At 40.6% G+C, this 17,936-nt stretch overlaps 1 protein-coding gene across 1 annotated transcript; it reads left to right on the plus strand.

Annotated features, from left to right (window-relative positions):
* Positions 1-777: 777 nt before the first annotated feature.
* Positions 778-17,472, plus strand: ACTL6A (actin like 6A). Its single transcript, XM_054040417.1, has 14 exons — positions 778-912; positions 2,450-2,526; positions 2,715-2,889; positions 3,369-3,469; positions 7,207-7,304; positions 8,029-8,123; positions 8,355-8,461; positions 8,545-8,634; positions 9,760-9,821; positions 10,178-10,292; positions 10,770-10,850; positions 11,968-12,063; positions 14,014-14,100; positions 14,702-17,472. The coding sequence occupies exons 1-14, from the start codon at positions 888-890 to the stop codon at positions 14,780-14,782; spliced, it is 1,290 nt and encodes a 429-aa protein (XP_053896392.1). The 5' UTR covers positions 778-887; the 3' UTR covers positions 14,783-17,472.
* Positions 17,473-17,936: the final 464 nt, after the last annotated feature.

Consider the following 17,936-nt stretch of genomic DNA (forward strand, 5'->3'; position numbering starts at 1 on the left):
GGAAAGATTAATAAGACTGGGACTTTTCACCTTGGAAAAGAGGCGACTAAGGGGGAATATGATAGAGAGCGAGATCTATAAAATCATGAGTGGTATAGAGAACGTAAATAAGGAAGTGTTATTTACTTCTCATAATACAAGAACAAGGAGCCACCAAATGAAATTAATAGGTAGCAGGTTTAAAACAAACACGAGAAAGTATTTTTTCAAGCAATGCACTGTCAACTTCTGGAACTCCTTGCCAGAGGGTGCTGTGAAGGCCAATACTATAACGAGGTTCAAAAGGGAGCTAGATAAGTTCATGGAGGATAGGTCCATTAATGGCTATTAGCAAGGATGGGGCGGAACGGTGTCCCTAGCCTCTGTTTGCCGAAAACTGGGATTGGGTGACAGGGCATGGATCACTTGATGATAACCTGTCTGTTCATTCTCTCTGGGGCACCTGGCATTGGCCACTGTCAGAACACACGCTACTGGGCTTCATGGACCTTTGGCCTGACCCAGCATGGCCGCTCTCATGTTCTGATGCTCTCCCTTTGCCCCCCAAGCCACGCCCAGTCTCTCTGCTGACCCCTCCCGCACACTGCAACCATACTTGCTTCCTTCCCGCTTTTCCCTGACTGGGATAGGCCTCCCGCCTGTTCGGCCCGCCCCTTGCTAGCCACGATTGGTCGCTCGCTCTCGGGGTTGCTCGGCAAGCTGGCGCTGCGGTAGGTGCTTTGGGAGGTGAGGCGCGCTCCATTGGCTGGAGGGGAGAAAGTAGCAAGTTAGGTGCAGCCGGCGGGGTGAGTGAGCGCGGGCCAGACTCGCACTCGGCTATTGTTGCCAGGACAGCTAGTTACCGGGGGCTGCCGGGACCGCGGCGAGAGACAGGCCCAGCGGCAGCCATGAGCGGCGGGGTGTACGGGGGAGGTGAGTGCCCGCCCCCTCCCGCCCATGGAGCTCCACCTCCGAGCCCTTGTCTCCTGCTGCACCCCAGGGCTGATCCTCGCGAGCCTCCCCCTGCCTCCTGCTGGCCCCCCTCCGAGCCCCTGCCTCTTGCTGCACCCCCAGAGCTGATCCTCGCGAGCCTCCCCCGCCCTCCCTCCGAGCCCCTGCCTCCTGCTGCTCCCCCAGGTCCCCCTCTGAGCCCCTGCCTGCTGCACCTACAGCTGTTCCCCACGAGCCTCCCCCAGGCCCCCCACCAGCCCCTGCCTGCTGCACCCCCAAGCCCCCACGAGCCCGTGATCTCGTTTGTCCGTTACATTTGCTGACACTTCTCACAAAGGTCTGGGCTGTCTGCAGCTTCCCCCATCCATCCATGAACCTTTCTGTTCCACTCTTCCCATGCAGCTGTTCCCCACTTAATGCTGCTGTAGTTTCCCAAACCATGAGCCTTCTTGCAGTCGTTCTGCTGCATCTCCCCGCTTCCTGCTGCTCTTTCCATCCCCAGTGATTTGTGGCTGCTCTGATCCATGAAGTGACAGCTTTGCTCTAAGCAGTTCTCTCAGCTGAAATATAGCTGAATTGCTCCACCTCTGAACACCTCTCTGTCTCTCTCTCTGCTGCAGCTCTCCTTTATTAAAACTTCATTTTAAAACCCCACATAGGTCTTCCCATCAGAGCTATAACTCCACTTTCCATTCAGCTTTCTCTGCTGCAGAAAGGCGCAATGCTTCAATATACGTTGCAAGTTTTCATTAAAATGGAAAGTCTAGCTAATCTGAAGGCCTTCTTAGTTTCTATCTTTGGTCAATTTCATTGAAGCTTTTCCCACTTGTTAGAACTGTCAGACAGCCAGATTAGTGGTGTCAGGCAACATTTGGTGCTGCTACGTTGGTGGTGGGAAATTCAGGTTAGCACTACAAGAATAAAGATTTATTTGTAAGCCAAGGTATTACAGTCTTGCACCAGAGCTACAAGATTAAAGATTTAATTTTGCCAAACAGGACCCCAATCTGGAGCCTATACAGAGCCTCTTTGGGGATCGGTGCTTAAAAGAATGAATGTATTTCTTAATTTAAACATTAGTGTCTATAGACTGTTACATCTAATTTTAACTTTTTTTTTCTGTTTAATTTCTAATAATCCAAGGAAGTAGGGGCCCACGTAACTTGCTGTTTGAGTAAATCATAACATATTCTGAAAATCTCTTCCAGAAGATGGTTCAATTTTTTTTCCTCTCTGCAAAAATTGCCTTTTTTTGCTTATTCTGAACGAAAGTACTGTTGTTTAGTTAAAATACAATGGCTTTTTTGGATCACTCTTGTGCAACTTAAATTCCTGATAGAAAATGTTCTATTGTTCTTTGTCAACTTTAAATCCTGGTTAAAAGTTGTGATGGTGGTTTGCACTCGTGTTTTACAAAAAGTATCTTGGCTTGTATGTTTTTGCTGGTAAGCACAGTGTTTTTAGTTTTTGTTATATGACTACTAATTACTGACTGCCTGTTTACTAATAATTCTTACAGATGAAGTTGGGGCTCTTGTTTTCGATATTGGTTCCTATACAGTGAGAGCTGGCTATGCTGGTGAGGACTGTCCAAAGGTAAGAGTCATTGTGACCGTATAACATTAAAATGTAAACCAGTATTATACGACCCAGCAAACAAGTTCTGAGTTTGTAGAAAATGTTTTGTTTTTTTAAATGTATAGCTGAAATGAAAACAGTACGTTGAGTGAGTAAACAAATACACACTGTGTAATTGCCATACCCTGTCCACATTTTCATTGCAGGTTGACTTTCCCACTGCTATTGGTGTGGTACTGGAAAGGGACGATGGCAGCACCCTGATGGAAATAGATGGTGACAAAGGCAAACAAGGGGGCCCTACTTACTACATAGACACCAATGCACTGCGAGTTCCAAGGGAAAACATGGAGGCTATTTCACCCTTAAAAAATGGAATGAGTATGGTGCTCTGTCTTTTTCCTCTTGTTCTTAAAATCTGATCAGTAACTTTATATTCAGCTGCAAAGTTACATCTGTCGTATGCAAAAAATATGAACATTTCATTTGCATTAATATTCTTGATCTAAAAGTGAAAAACATTTTATCCTAAAGTTATTTTAATTATGAGGCTGTGAACATTTGCTTGATCTGAGGAAAAACTATAGAGGTTTCCCCCATGTAATGAGTTGGAATAGGTCCCATCTGATGGTGGTGGTGGGGGAAAAGAAGGGGATGAATGTTATTGGTACCATAAGCAGTATAGACCTTTGTGAAGCTGCTGAAGTGTGTGAATTTTTAAGACTGTTGCTCAGGAGAAAGTTGGTTGGTTGATCTGTGTGTTTTAAAGTTATGTTTTTAAGATGACTCACTTAACTGTGTCTTTCTGAAAACGCAATAACATTGTCTAAACTGCTGCAACTGCTTTAACATTTTTACAGTTGAGGACTGGGATAGTTTCCAGGCAATTTTGGATCACACATACAAGATGCATATTAAATCTGAAGCAAGTTTGCACCCTGTCCTAATGTCTGAAGCACCAGTGAGTAAAAGCATATTTCCTGTTTTGAAATGTCGTAATGAACAAATTGTCATTGGGATTTAGGAATGTTTTAATCTTGTTTGTACAAATCTTATACAGAATTGTAAGTTAGGAATTTTGAAATTTTTAGAAAATTAAGAGGAGGTAACTAGACCCTGCGCGGATACAAAATTTGTATCCACATCCAATCCGCGATCTGCAAACATGGATATAAAGCGGATATCTGCAGATTTGCGGGACTCTAGAGGTAACAATTTAAAAATACTCTGCTGGATTAGTCTCTGCATTTTATTTTTTGTTAGTTTATTTTTTTGTCAGTAACTTGAAATAACCATTCTTTAGCACATACTGCCCACTCTCTATTCAAATGGAGATTCATAGATTCTAGGACTGGAAGGGACCTTGAGAGGTCATCGAGTCCAGACCCCTGCCCTCATGGCAGGACCAAATACTGTCTAGACCATCCCTGATAGACATTTATTTAACCCACTCTTAAATATCTCTAGAGATGGAGATTCCACAACCTCCCTAGGCAGTTTATTCCAGTGTTTAACCACCCTGACAGTTAGGAAATTTTTCCTAATGTCCAACCTAAACCTCCCTTGCTGCAGTTTAAGCCCATTGCTTCTTGTTCTGTCCTTAGAGGCTAAGGTGAACAAGTTTTCTCCCTCCTCCTTATGACACCCTTTTAGAGACCTGAAAACTGCTATCATGTCCCCTCTCAGTCTTCTCTTTTCCAAACTAAACAAACCCAGTTCTTTCAGCCTTCCTTCATAGGTCATGTTCTCAAGACCTTTAATCATTCTTGTTGCTCTTCTCTGGACCCTCTCCAATTTCTCCACATCTTTCTTGATATGCGGTGCCCAGAACAGGACACAATACTCCAGTTGAGGCCTAACCAGCGCAGAGTAGAGCAGAAGAATGACTTCTCGTGTCTTGCTCACAACACACCTGTTAATACATCCCAGAATCATGTTTGCTTTTTTTGCAACAGCATCACACTGTTGACTCGTATTTAGCTTGTGGTCCACTATAACCTCTAGATCCCTTTCTGCCGTACTCCTTCCTAGACAGTCTCTTCCCATTCTGTATGTGTGAAACTGAATTTTCCTTCCTAAGTAGAGCACTTTGCATTTGTCTTTGTTAAACTTCATCCTGTTTACCTCAGACCATTTCTCCAATTTGTCCAGATCATTTTGAATTATGACCCTGTCCTCCAAAGCAGTTGCAATCCCTCCCAGTTTGGTATAATCTGCAAACTTAAGTGTATTTTCTATGCCAATATCTAAGTCGCTAATGAAGATATTGAACAGAGCCAGTCCCAAAACAGACCCCTGCGTAACTCCACTTGTTATGCCTTTCCAGCGGGATTGGGAACCATTAATAACAACTCTCTACGGTTATCCATCCAGTTATGCACCCACCTTATAGTAGCCCCATCTAAATTGTATTTGCCTAGTTTATCTATAAGAATATCATGCGAGACCGTATCAAATGCCTTACTAAAGTCTAGGTATACCACATCCATAGCTTCTCCCTTATCTACAAGACTCGTTATCCTATCAAAGAAAGCTATTGGATTGGTTCGACACGATTTGTTCTTTACAAATCCATGCTGGCTATTCCCTATCACCTTACCACCTTCCAAGTGTTTGCAGATGATTTCCTTAATTACTTGCTCCATTATCTTTCCTGGCACAGAAGTTAAACTAACTGGTCTGTAGTTTCCTGGGTTGTTTTTATTTCCCTTTTTATAGATGAGCACTATATTTGCCCTTTTCCAGTCTTCTGGAATCTCTCCCGTCTCCCATGATTTTCCAAAGATAATAGCTAGAGGCTCAGATACCTCCTCTATTAGCTCCTTGAGTATTCTAGGATCCATTTCATCAGGCCCTGGTGACTTGCAGGCATCTAACTTTTTAAAGTGTTTTTTAACTTGTTCTTTTTTTATTTTATCTACTAAACCTACCCCCTTCCCATTAGCATTCACTATGTTAGGCATTCCTTCAGACTTCTCGGTGAAGACCAAAACAAAGAAGTCATTAAGCATCTCTGCCATTTCCAAGTTTCCTGTTACTGTTTCTCCCTCTTCACTGAGCAGTGGGCCTACCCTGTCTTTGGTCTTCCTCTTGCTTCTAATGTATTGATAAAAAGTCTTCTTGTTTCCCTTTATTCCCATAGCTAGGTCTTCACATATTTCAAGCTGGATTTCCTCTTAGAGCCTTTGTTTTGTAATAGCTTTCTCTTGTTTCTTGGGGAGGGTGGGAGAAATGTAAAATTGTAGATGATCTTTTATTATACTAACTAAAAATAGAGATGTTTTTGAAAATCTTTCATTACATCAAGCCCTTCAAAACAGAACCAGGGAGAGTAATACGTATAATGGCAAAGCTTTAACTTGGTTCTCTGGATTAGTCAGTGGCCTGATAGATCAAATAAAAATGTAGGAGTAAGAATGTAAGTAGACACGTAGGCTGCAGTTCCCCACCTTACTGTGCTCTAGATTAGAAGGCGCAATACAGGAGTCTGAATATAAACCACAGAGGATGCATACAATGAAGATGAAGCCTCCTTTACATACAATTATTGTAAATAATTTTTTTCCACATTAGTGTGTCGAAAATGGTGACTTGAAAGGGTCTGGATAGGCTCAGGTAGGGAAGGGTATGAGGGATTGAATTGAGAATGGATGCCTTTCGCTTTTCAGCTAGCAGTTCAAAGGCACTTGGATATTACAGAGAAAGCATGCTGTAGAAGTATCCATAAACAAAAATTAAATTCACCCAAGGCTGGTAGTAAATTCAAGTTGGTGGTGTTTGAAGGCTGTGAAATGAGTTCTTGGTTTCGTTCTAGTTCTCTGTGTATAGATGTCCACGTAACAGAACATACCATCACAGTTGTTCTACCTGAAACTGTCAAGAGGGCAGCTACTAACTGCATAGGGAGACTATGCTACCCTCCCACTCCTAAACATGATCCCTCTAGAAGGGTTGAGGTACAGTGATGGAGTATGGAGCAATCTGCATTGGGGGTTGCCTGTTCAATAGCTAAATAAAGGTCTTCAGTCTGACTCCTAACATGAGGGCTAAACTCACTTAACAATTGACTTAGAAGAAGTTCACAATAAAATGAGACTTGCAATCCACAGGTGTGCCTTAGCACATTGTCTTTGCCTTTGCTTCAGTAAAGCTATGGTAAGATGCTTTGAGAGCTGGGGAATCTGAATTCAGTTTTCTCCCTTGGGCAAGCCACTTTACATCTGTGTACATGTACATTTCCTCTTGTAAAACAGGAGTAACACTTATTTCACAGGGGTGGTTTGGGCTCTTTCATAAAGATCTTTGAGATTCCGATATGGAAGGGGTTCTAGAAGTGTAAAGTATTAACAACAGAAATAATTTATTATTTTAATAGTTTAAAGTTGAACCTCCTGGAAATGCATGTAAACATCCTTTAAAATTTCAGAAAGGCCTCCTGTGTTTGTGTACGAGTCTGGAATGAAATGCTTGTTGCACAAAAAGTGAATTCTCATCTAAGGAAATAAAGTTCCAAGATATATATATTTGTTTTGCTTTATGTAACTTTGCAACTGTTCTTAAAGTACAACTTTAATAATCCTAACTTTCTTTTTATATCCTGCTGGCATCCTGTGAGCATACAGTAATAAATATAATGGATCTTGAGGTAAAAATAATATTTCTGTTTTGCCTGTTTACCTATTTTTTTCTCTTTTGTAGTGGAATACCAGAGCAAAGCGTGAGAAATTGACAGAACTGATGTTTGAACATTACAATATCCCTGCTTTTTTCTTGTGTAAAACTGCAGTTCTTACAGCGTATCCTTGAAATGTTGATACATGTATTTTTCCAAGAAATAAAGCAAGCTTCTTCAAAGTGGTATTATTAGAATAAGACAACTTACTCTTTTCTTTCTAACCAAAATGAATATTTCTGTAACCATCCATACGGCTGATGTGAACAGAATAGCTTCCACTTCTGTGCTTTCTCCTTAATGCTCAACTTTGAAAACCCCTTGGTGTGATTCCTATCCTGGGAGACAACTTTTTCTAGTGTATATTTACACCCTATGCTGTTTGTCAGAGCTCAGCATGCCTAAAATGGCTTTGCTCAGATTACTAAAATGCAGTAATTTTGGTCTTCTGCAACAGAAATCTTCTGAGATCACTGATTAAGCCTTACACTGCATTATGTAAATATCTTAAACTAACATGTATGTTTTAATAGGCAGTTCAGAATCTAAATAAATGGGAAATATTTTATTTAGAGATTGCTGCAGAACATTTCTTTGAATTTTATATCATTTCTCATCCAAGGAGCTCAAAAATCAGTTTGCAAACATAAATAAATTAAAGCCTAACATGTATGCAAGGTTGGTACTTATTACCCTTATGTAGAAGGGTAAATGGATGAACATTTCAGGTCACTTGTGAGGCTAGGAATAGAACTCTTAGGGTCCTCGTTGCTAGTTGTGCTCTAACTATTTGACAAAATTCTCTCCCAAGTGTAAATTCTGTCATTCTCCCTAATCCTTCTGATTAGCTTTGCTAATGGTCGATCCACAGGCCTAATTTTGGATAGTGGAGCAACTCACACCACTGCTATTCCAGTGCATGATGGATATGTACTTCAACAAGGTAAAAAGTTTCAGATGTATAATTTATATACTGTGTTCATTACATTAAGAAATGAGTTTTATTACTAATAAAAAGAAAATGTGGTATCTTTGAATAGGGAGAAGCTTGTGTTTTTTGTGGAGGGTGGGAGATGGGCTTTTTTTTTTTTTTGTTTCAAATGAACAATTTATTGCAGACATCTTGTTCTGTAAGGATTTGAACGTAGTCCAAAATTCTATTTATATTTTGTAGGCATTGTAAAATCACCCCTTGCTGGAGACTTTATTACTATGCAGTGCAGAGAACTGTTTCAGGAAATGAACATAGAGCTAATCCCTCCATATATGATTGCATCAAAGGTGGGAAAATTAACTGGATTTAAAAAGTGTTTATTTTTCAGAGTGTAGATTGTTGACTTGACTGTACTCTTCTACAATTGCAGGAAGCAGTTCGCGAAGGGTCACCAGCAAATTGGAAGAGAAAAGAGAAGTTACCTCAGGTCACGAGATCTTGGCACAACTATATGTGTAATGTAAGTAAATCCTTTCTTCTCCCTTGGCCCACAAAGAAATCCCATATGCTAGTGTATATTACAGGAAGCTTTTTGTGTGAGGAAAAATAGAAAACTTTCTGTCTAAAAAAATAGGAAAGATCATTTTTCTTCTTTTTGGAGTGGAGATAGGACAAATTTTTAAAATCGGTTTAGCTGCTCTTTCATCTTTAGAATATAATTCCATTAGATAAGCTTATTTTTGTCTCCTGTTTGAAACTTGCAAGCACTGAAAATTCTGGGCATTACGGCTTTACTTCCTGGATAGGCTTGTAGGAGTGGTTTTAGTTCGTGCTGATGTTTATAGTTAAATCTGAATTTTTTTTTTAATTTGTGTGTCACAATAAAATAGTTACAAGGGTAAAAGCATGGAAAGTGCGTTTGTGTGTGTGTGTGTGTGTAGCAAGTCTTGGGCACTCTCAAACTTGCCATCGCCTTTAACGTTCCATTTTTTAATGCAATACAGAAGATCATTGCATGTGATAGGATAAATTCCTAACAAAGGAGTTATCATACTGGGGTGCACCTTTGTAATCCTAAATCAGATTTCTCCTCCCACAATTCCTTTGTGGGAAACTGAAGCTCTGTCTTGAGTCTGCAGGTCTGGTCTTTTGTGTTGTTGCAGTGATATTGCTGAGCTCTTGGTTCTCCATTAGTTAAATCTTCAGCTCTCAATTAGGCTTTTATCATCCGATCATATTCCCAGACAGACACCGCCAAATGGATATATTATTAAATATGAAAATCCATGATAACTGTGATCAAGTCCAGCCTTGATTAAAAATTCCTGAGGGGAAATACTCCGCTGTCATTATGGGATGTGCCCTAGCTTTTGACTTCTTTAAAACCTATTGTGCTTGAAACAATACCTCTTATAGTTGTTTCTAGGGATTTAGCACAGCAAATTACTTATGTACTGAAATGCATTCTTAGCTTTTTAAAGAAGCTTTGCACATATTTTGTGCACTCAGTTTTGTGATTCCAAATTTACTTGCTTATGGCTTAAGGCTTTTGTCCAGTTTCACATTTATGTAATTATAACATAATACTGAATTCTGAACTGGAATCCTTATAACACACCTTTTTCTTTTATTCTTCTCTCCATAGTGTGTAATTCAGGATTTCCAAGCCTCCGTCCTCCAAGTGTCAGATTCAACCTATGATGAACAGTATGTCATTGTATCTTTGTAAAACTAGCAGTGTGTGTATGTCAAATGTATTTATCAGAGTAGGAGTCCATGGTTTCTATTCTTAAGCTTATTGGAAAAGTATGATGATATACAAAATCATTTACTTTTGGTGTTAGGAATACCTTGAATAGCTGGATTAGAGATTACGCTTGCCATGCCAATGTGCATAAATTCTAATGACAATCAGAAAGATTGCCAAAAGCACAGGTCAGATTAAAATTTGTTCTTTGCAATTCTTTGTTTATGATGCTGTTTAGACTATCCACTGCATTATGTGCATTGTGATTTAGCATCTTTACTTTCTGACCAATGTTCTGATCAATATCAATCTCCAGGGTGGCTGCACAGATGCCGACCGTTCATTATGAATTCCCCAATGGTTATAATTGTGACTTTGGTGCAGAACGTCTAAAAATTCCGGAAGGACTATTTGACCCTTCTAATGTAAAGGTAAAATAATGAAAGTAGTACATTAAAATTTGCAGAAATATAGTTTATTATGAAGCCCTTCTATGCAGCCTTTCCCTTTATATGTGGGTACAGTATGTTATGATGGCACAAAGATTGAAACTATGAAGCTCTGTTTGTATTTACACTGTATGCTTTCCGGGGCTACCTATGTTGGGGGTGGAGTAGTAGAAATGGAATTCAAGATATCAAGCCCTCTCTCCCAATACATCTGTTAGTCTTAAAGATATCTTTAGTCTTAAAGGTGCCACAGGACTCTCTGTTGCTTAATTCAAGATATGTGGTTCTTTCTTTAAAAAAAACTCATGTGGTGCTGAGATCATGGTGATGTGTGAAATAAAAATTTAGATAAATTAAAAGATGTTTGTCTGCAGAGCTTTTAGACCCTTGTTCATTCACTGCTTTAATGTGCCTTGCTGTTTTGAAGCACTGATTTGTGATTTACTAATTTTGTTCCAGGGCTTATCTGGCAACACAATGCTGGGTGTTAGCCATGTTGTTACCACAAGCGTTGGAATGTGTGATATAGACATCAGACCAGTAAGTGCTAGTCAGACATGAATTATCTAAAGCATAGATGTTTTTCTGCATGGTTACAATATATTTTAGCTATGAAATTTACTGAAGAGGCATGGACACTTGCCATCAGTTAAAATGGAGAGCTTGACCTCTTGAGGTGCCTATACATTATCATCTACATGTTGTCTAGCTATTAGGGGAATATGCAGATAAAACACATCTGAAGATAACTGTTCCCATGGTTTGAGAAACACTAAGTCAGATTCTGACCTCTGTTGCACTGATGGAAATGCAGAGACTCCATTGAAATCCTGCGTTACTCTTGTTTCACACTGGTGTAATGAAACGGATAAATAAAATGGCATGTTAAATATCCAGAGTTTGATGATTCTACAATGTGCAGTGGGTAGCTTCAAACTGTCATTTTAGGTGCATAGCTTTTTGTGACTATTCAGCCCCAAATATCTGAAGATTAAATAGTTTGATATTAACTCACTGTATGGTGCAGGTGGAAAAAGAAAGCATAAAATTAAAATTCTCCTTTTTTGCTTCCACCAACACCATCTGTTAAAGAGCATGCAACATTCAGCTGTGTGCAGTTCTCATGTTGGCTGCAAATGGGTTGGTCCATCCATTGCACTTCCTTAATTGCAAAGTCAACCTGGCTGGGTAGGCTGTGTTCCGTCTTTGGCAACTGTCATATTAGTCAATGTAAATATAATATTGACACACCATTTTTTTTTCTAATGGGGGAAAAAATCCTTCCTTCCTTGTGTTCTTTGTGGATGGTACATCTAGTTGTGCGTTCTTGTATCTCAGTGTGTGTGTGGGGGCGGAGGAACAGGGGGAGTATGAAAACAAGCTGATCTAGAAGTACTAAAGGTTAAAACAGTAAATAAAAGCCATTTAGAATCAGTCATCAAACTGCCTGTCCCCCAATGTATCTTTTAAAAGAATTATTTTTCATGTGGTAGAAATGATTGTACTAATAATGGTGTAACTTTGTCTAGATGTCAAGTGTACTTTTATTGCTGATCATATGTACTCCTGGTATTTTCTTTTCTCTGTATTATGAAAACAAACGTTTCCAAAATACATTCAGAATGAACTCTTGTGTGTCACATTTTTCTCTTTCCAGGGCCTCTATGGCAGTGTGATCGTAGCAGGAGGAAACACTTTAATACAGAGTTTTACAGACAGACTGAACAGAGAGCTCTCTCAGAAAACTCCACCAGTAAGACAACTTATTAAATTGCTGCTTTGGGTCATTTTTTGGTCTGTGTTTTTCCTTGTACATGCTGTTGCATGGTGTGCATGCCCTGTTCTCCTTAGGGTAGGTCGGGTAGTGACACCACCGCAGTTAAGTCTATCAGACAGTCTTTAGGCTGAGAGCAGCACAGCCCAGACGCCAGAGTCGTCATGGCAGCCCTGGAATACAGGACTGCGTGGCCTAGTGGCCAGAGTCTATGCGGCTGCCCTTGGAGTCAGGGCTGTGCGGCCTACTGGCCAGAGTCAGGGAAGTGGGTCGCCACCTAATGGTGGGTGGCAGCTGGGTAGGGGGACCCAAGCCCTCCCTCTCCACTGGGTCCCAGCCAGGGCCGGCTCCAGGCACCAGCTTAACAAGCAGGTGCTTGGGGCGGCCAAGGGAGAGGGGCGGCACCTGCAGCAATTCGGGGGCGGCAGGTCCCTCACTCCCTCTAGGAGCGAAGGACCTGCCGCCGCCAATCACGGCTTTTTTGTTGTTTTTTTTTTTGCTTGGGCGGCAGAAAGGCTGGAGCCGGCCCTGGTTCCAGCCCAGGGACCTATTGGTGACAGGGAATCCTATCGCAACACACTGACCTTGCTTGGGTGTTAGATACCACTCCCTTTGCCTTCCTGGGCCATTTCCTACCGCATCTCCCATGGGTAGCAACCTGGGTCTTCAGCTTCCCTGGTGGGGGTAACTCCCTGGAAGTCCAACTCCCGGAGGTCTGCTGGAGATAGCAGTTCACCAGTCTGGTCCCTGGGTTCTCCAGTTCATGCAGTCTCTAGCTGTAGCAGCTCCTAACCTGGAGCCTCTATCAAGCATCTTCTCCCCTCAGTTGTCAGTCTAGAACGAGCTGGGCTGCTTCCTTTTATACTATGGCAGCAGTTAGAGCATCTCCAGCACGGTCTGAGAGGCAGGACTTCTGCCACCCTTAATGTGGGGTTAACCTTTTCTTCTCCAGTGTGGGCTATCACACATGCCTATATAGGCACTGACTGTGTATTGCAGCTTTGATTTCATTAGGATTATTCAGTGGCCACAGAATGCTTTTTTTTGTAAAAGGCAGAACCGAGAGATTCACTGAAGTGTTAGCACCTCCATTGTGTTTCTAATCCTCAGGTTTTTTTGCAAATGTAACTCCTCTGGTAAAGTAGGTAGTATTACTCAATTAGTATGTATTGGGACAGCTGAAGGAAAGATGTCACAATTATGAAGGCTACAAAGGTAATCGATGCCATCGTCAGGATTGGAACATTGGGGCTTGCAGGCAATCCAGTCTTGTGCTTAGACTGCTTGACCCAGCCCCTTTTTAGCTTTAATGACTAAAGCGAGGCCACAAGTTGCAAACTGTTGAAAAAACTTATCCTGTTTCAAAGAAACTCAATGCAATTTGGAAACAAGTAACAGCATAAAACAGACTTCTGCAAATACTTCGCTAGTTTTAAAATACTGCCTGTCTCTCCCTACTTTCAGATAACGATTCTGGCAATTCTGGGCTGTGTAACTATTCCGGAGCCATAGCGATAATTTCCCCTAATCTCTCTCTTCTGCTGTGTTGCTGCTAACCCATTTCCAAGGCTATTTCACTAATTCAGTTTAAGCTCATGTTAATATAGAAGATTTGTTCTCCGTGGATTGCACACACAAGTCAGACAGGCTACCAATAAACTGCAACCTGCTTCTTCATTTAACCTGTAATTTTTGGAGCACTGGACTCGAAAGTGCAAATCAGACAAGCTCCACATTACAGAAAATGTAATAGAATTAGTATCTTTGACTTGTGTGTCAACAGATGAATTAAACACTTGAAATATTTGTCTGTAACGCAGTCCTGAGACCTCTTCCTCCCCATCCCCTTCAGGGGAAATAGTTTTGAACCTTCAGTTGAGCTACCTATCAGTTTGACCTTGCTAATGTGTATTTTTTTTCTCTGTTCAGAGTATGCGGCTGAAGTTGATAGCAAACAACACAACAGTGGAGCGGAGGTTCAGTTCATGGATTGGTGGTTCAATTTTGGCTTCTCTGGTCAGTAAACATACATAGCTTTGGAAGGGATGCTGAGCAGCATCATTAGCTGAAAACCTAATTCCATAGGAGGCTTTTTCGTGATTTTCATAGCAGCTGCTGCTCCTGTAGTAGCTCTGCTGAGCATGGTGTGGGAGGGGAGAAACTTGATGATAAAGTAATGAATACTCTATGCATAAACCTAAAGAATCTTAATTAAGCTCCTTTCCTTGCCTCTAAAGGAGAAGGAGGTGGGGCTCCTGAGGTATTCTCTTTCTGGATCTTTAGAAAACTACATGCCATCTAGAGCATTCTAAAAGTACTAAACTTGCAGGATCAGGCCCCAAAATAAATCTGAAAAACAAGTTGCTGAGCACACGAGAGACGAGGATAGCAGGGAGTAGTTTAGTAATATCCAGAGAGGGGGTGGAAGCAACAGTTGATGTGACAATCTTCCCTAGTTGCTTAACATGTAAACCCCAGTTTAAAGATACGTTTAGCTAGCTGGAGCCATGGTCCTGTGCTGCAGCCTGAAAAATATAAAGGCTGGTTTGCTTTTCATGCTGTCAGAGCTAATGATTCCGTGGGTACAGCACTGAGTTGTTGTTTTCCTGTTTTGCAGGGTACCTTTCAACAAATGTGGATCTCTAAACAAGAGTATGAAGAAGGAGGGAAGCAATGTGTAGAAAGGAAATGCCCATAGACCTCACCCTATGAGAAACTGCTGCCTTCCCAATGCTCCTTATGTTTCATAGCTTTAGTGTACTCAGGAATGGGATGGAATCTTTTGTAGAAAGTTTATACTGTTTTGGTTTTTTGCATACTTCAAGATCCATTTTTACACACCTTAGACATTGTTTAAAAGGCCTAACTTGTCCTGTCACAGAAAATGGATGTTTCATCCCTTGAAATGCAATAACTCTTATTATAAGTATTTTATAATTTTGTATAAATGTCTATTTTCTCTAAAAATCTTTTCCTGTGGGTAGCTTTACAGGTTAGCTGGTAGATGCAATACTTTGAAATGCCCTTGCATCAAATTTATTAAAAAAAATCTTGTCTACTTTTACAGATTAGTCTTCCCTGTTGATATGCTGTCCTTAACAAATTACTCTAATTTGTCTTTTAAAAAAATAAAATGGCCCCGTTTTCACATTTTGAGCAACACTGGTTTTCAGCAAGCATTCATACTCTTCTGTAATTAATAAACAATCCAGCTGGAAAACTATTTTTTATACTTATCTATCTGAGGCAGCCCCTTTCAACCTAAAGTGTGAAGCTGCTGCAATAGCACTAGCCTTGTAGTGGAAAATGTTCTCTTGATATTCTCCTCTTTCATGGTGTACTATGAAGTAGTTAATAGCCAGAATATAGGCTATGTATAAATTTGGTTCTAAAACTATTATGAATAGAAGTGAGTTCACTTCAGTGAATATTTGGCATATACCGTACTTTCCACCTTCAGAGGTATGAGAATGCACTTAGCTTGGACAACGTGTGTGATCTAGGTTAGTAGCATCCTCATTTTAGAGATGGGGAACCTGAGGCAGTGACTGCCTAAAGCCACAAAGGAAATCCAAGCTTGGTTTACAACTCAAGACCACCTGGCTCTGTTCTGTATTTAGATTCCACCCCTGCCATAATGAAGTTTTGGTTGTGAATTTTAAAATTCCCCTGTTAGAAAAGCACTGTGCCCATTTGTTCTTTAAAGCAGTGGTCTCCAAAGTGGGAGGCGTGCACCCCAGGGGGTGTGCAAGAGGATCCTTCGGGTGTGCAGCAGGAGAAGCGCCGCCAGAGCAGCGCCGCTTTTCCCCCCCAGCAGTTCGGCCAGGAGTCCGAGCGGCTTTTTTTGTTGTTGTTGCTTCGATGGTTTGGCTGGGAGCAGGGGGTGTGTGCTCAAAAATTTTTTACTGATGAGGTGCATGATCAAAAAAGTTTGGAGACCACTGCTTTAAACAATTAAAAATGGCCACACGAAAGCTCTTGACACCCTAACAATTACAATCTAATAATGATAAACCAATACCAATGATAAACTGTATAAAATAGTCATGCAGGAAATAAATGAACACAGCTCGCCAATAACTTAAAATCAAAATGCTCCTTCATCTCCCCGGAATAGACTCCTTAACCTCTCTATATGCCTCATCAACTCAATGACTTTAACAGCATGCCTTGATGGTCATCAGTTTGGGCTATTTTGGATCAAAGGCGAGACCAAGTTCCAGATTCTCAAGGCTGTCGGCTGCTAGCACCGGCTCCTCTCAAAACAAGGCAGGATCCAACTCAAGTGCCTCCGACTGCAACTGCAGTATGGCATACAGAGAGGGGTGATCATTGTGGTAGTCAGGGTAGGACAAATAAACTGATTAGGAGAAACTTAAATGGTGAAAGTAAACAAGACTCTTATAACTGTACAACCACATTCAAGTGCCATTAGTGAAATGTCAGGATGTATTGAATATATGTTGGCAACAGGGCAAGGAGAAAATAAAGTTGACTTTTATTATTACTCCCTAAACTTAAGAAGGAAAACACTATGATGCAGAATGCCAGAGCCTGTTTGTTATGTGTATAAATAATGGAATAATTTATACCCCTCTACCAATTATAGAATGAGGGAAAGCACACTGTATACTTTCTTCTAAGGACAAAAAAAAATTATAGTATGACTAAAAATATCACTCATCTGAAACAGTTAACTAGTGCCTTTCCCAGAGCAAAAACAATTTCATCTACTTAAAAACAAACCCCTCTCCACATTTTTTGCTGTTTATCCTTTATGCTGCAGGGGAATATTTAGGAAGGCTAATATTTTCTCAGGTATTTGATTCCATCACAGCTTGTCCTATTTGATTACTTTTGTAGGTGGCAGTGTTAAATGTAGCTAGTTTTGTGGAAGGTTATCCTGTTTGTAAACCAGCGATTCTACTTTAATTTTGTAAAAGATTCAATGAGTGGTTATTGGTATGCAACTCAACTCCTGTTCACTCTGAAATAGAGTACTAAAGATGAGTAAGCTCTTATGTCTTACCTACTCTATCTAGGTAAAAGTAAAGTTTCACTTAGAGACAGGAAAAAGTTCTCTTCTGCATTGACTAGGACAATTAATTGAATCCAAGGTGGTTGTCGCTGCATATAGCATGGTTGAATCTAGCCACATCTGTCCTTTCCTTCAAAGCTACTTCTTTCAAACAGATACTGCTAACTGTACTCTTAATTTTTAATTTATTTCTTAACTAAACATTCTGGAAGCCCAAAAGTGTTCTACAGGTGCATTGAATGGTTTTGTAATGGAATAATTGCCTTCTGTACAGATACAGCTTTTAGGCAGCTCAAGTTACATACACATTTTCAGTGTTGCAGAATTATAGAATTCAGTTGTCCCGTTGATTAAGTCTCCATAGTAGATCCCAGCACCAGTTGCATCCAATTAATTATCAATTGACAGCTAACAAATATCTTTATTAATAGGGAAGAGCTGGGTGCTGCTATGTACATCTTAGTATACATCATACATGAAACTACCTAAACTTTAATTGCAAATAGCAAAGTTGTCCTTAACTTGTTACTTAGGTATCAAGTGTTGTGCTACTAATAATGCAAATATTTATTTCTGAAGAATATTTGAAAGCTTTCCCCTGCCAGGAACATAATTAGGCTGCAGGCTCTAATGTGATAAAGCAAAGAGCCAGTGACTTACAAAAATAAGTGTAGGGCTATGTTAGAAAATGTGAACATTTCCACTGAATCTACCAAAGATAACCAGGAATTTAGCCTGTGCTATCTTCAAGCTACTCCCTCCTTACTAAGAAAACTGGGAGATAGTCAAATTAATTTTAAATCTGGCTTGATAG

This window comes from Malaclemys terrapin, chromosome 9, assembly GCF_027887155.1.
Source record: "Malaclemys terrapin pileata isolate rMalTer1 chromosome 9, rMalTer1.hap1, whole genome shotgun sequence".
Taxonomy (NCBI): Eukaryota; Metazoa; Chordata; order Testudines; family Emydidae; genus Malaclemys; species Malaclemys terrapin.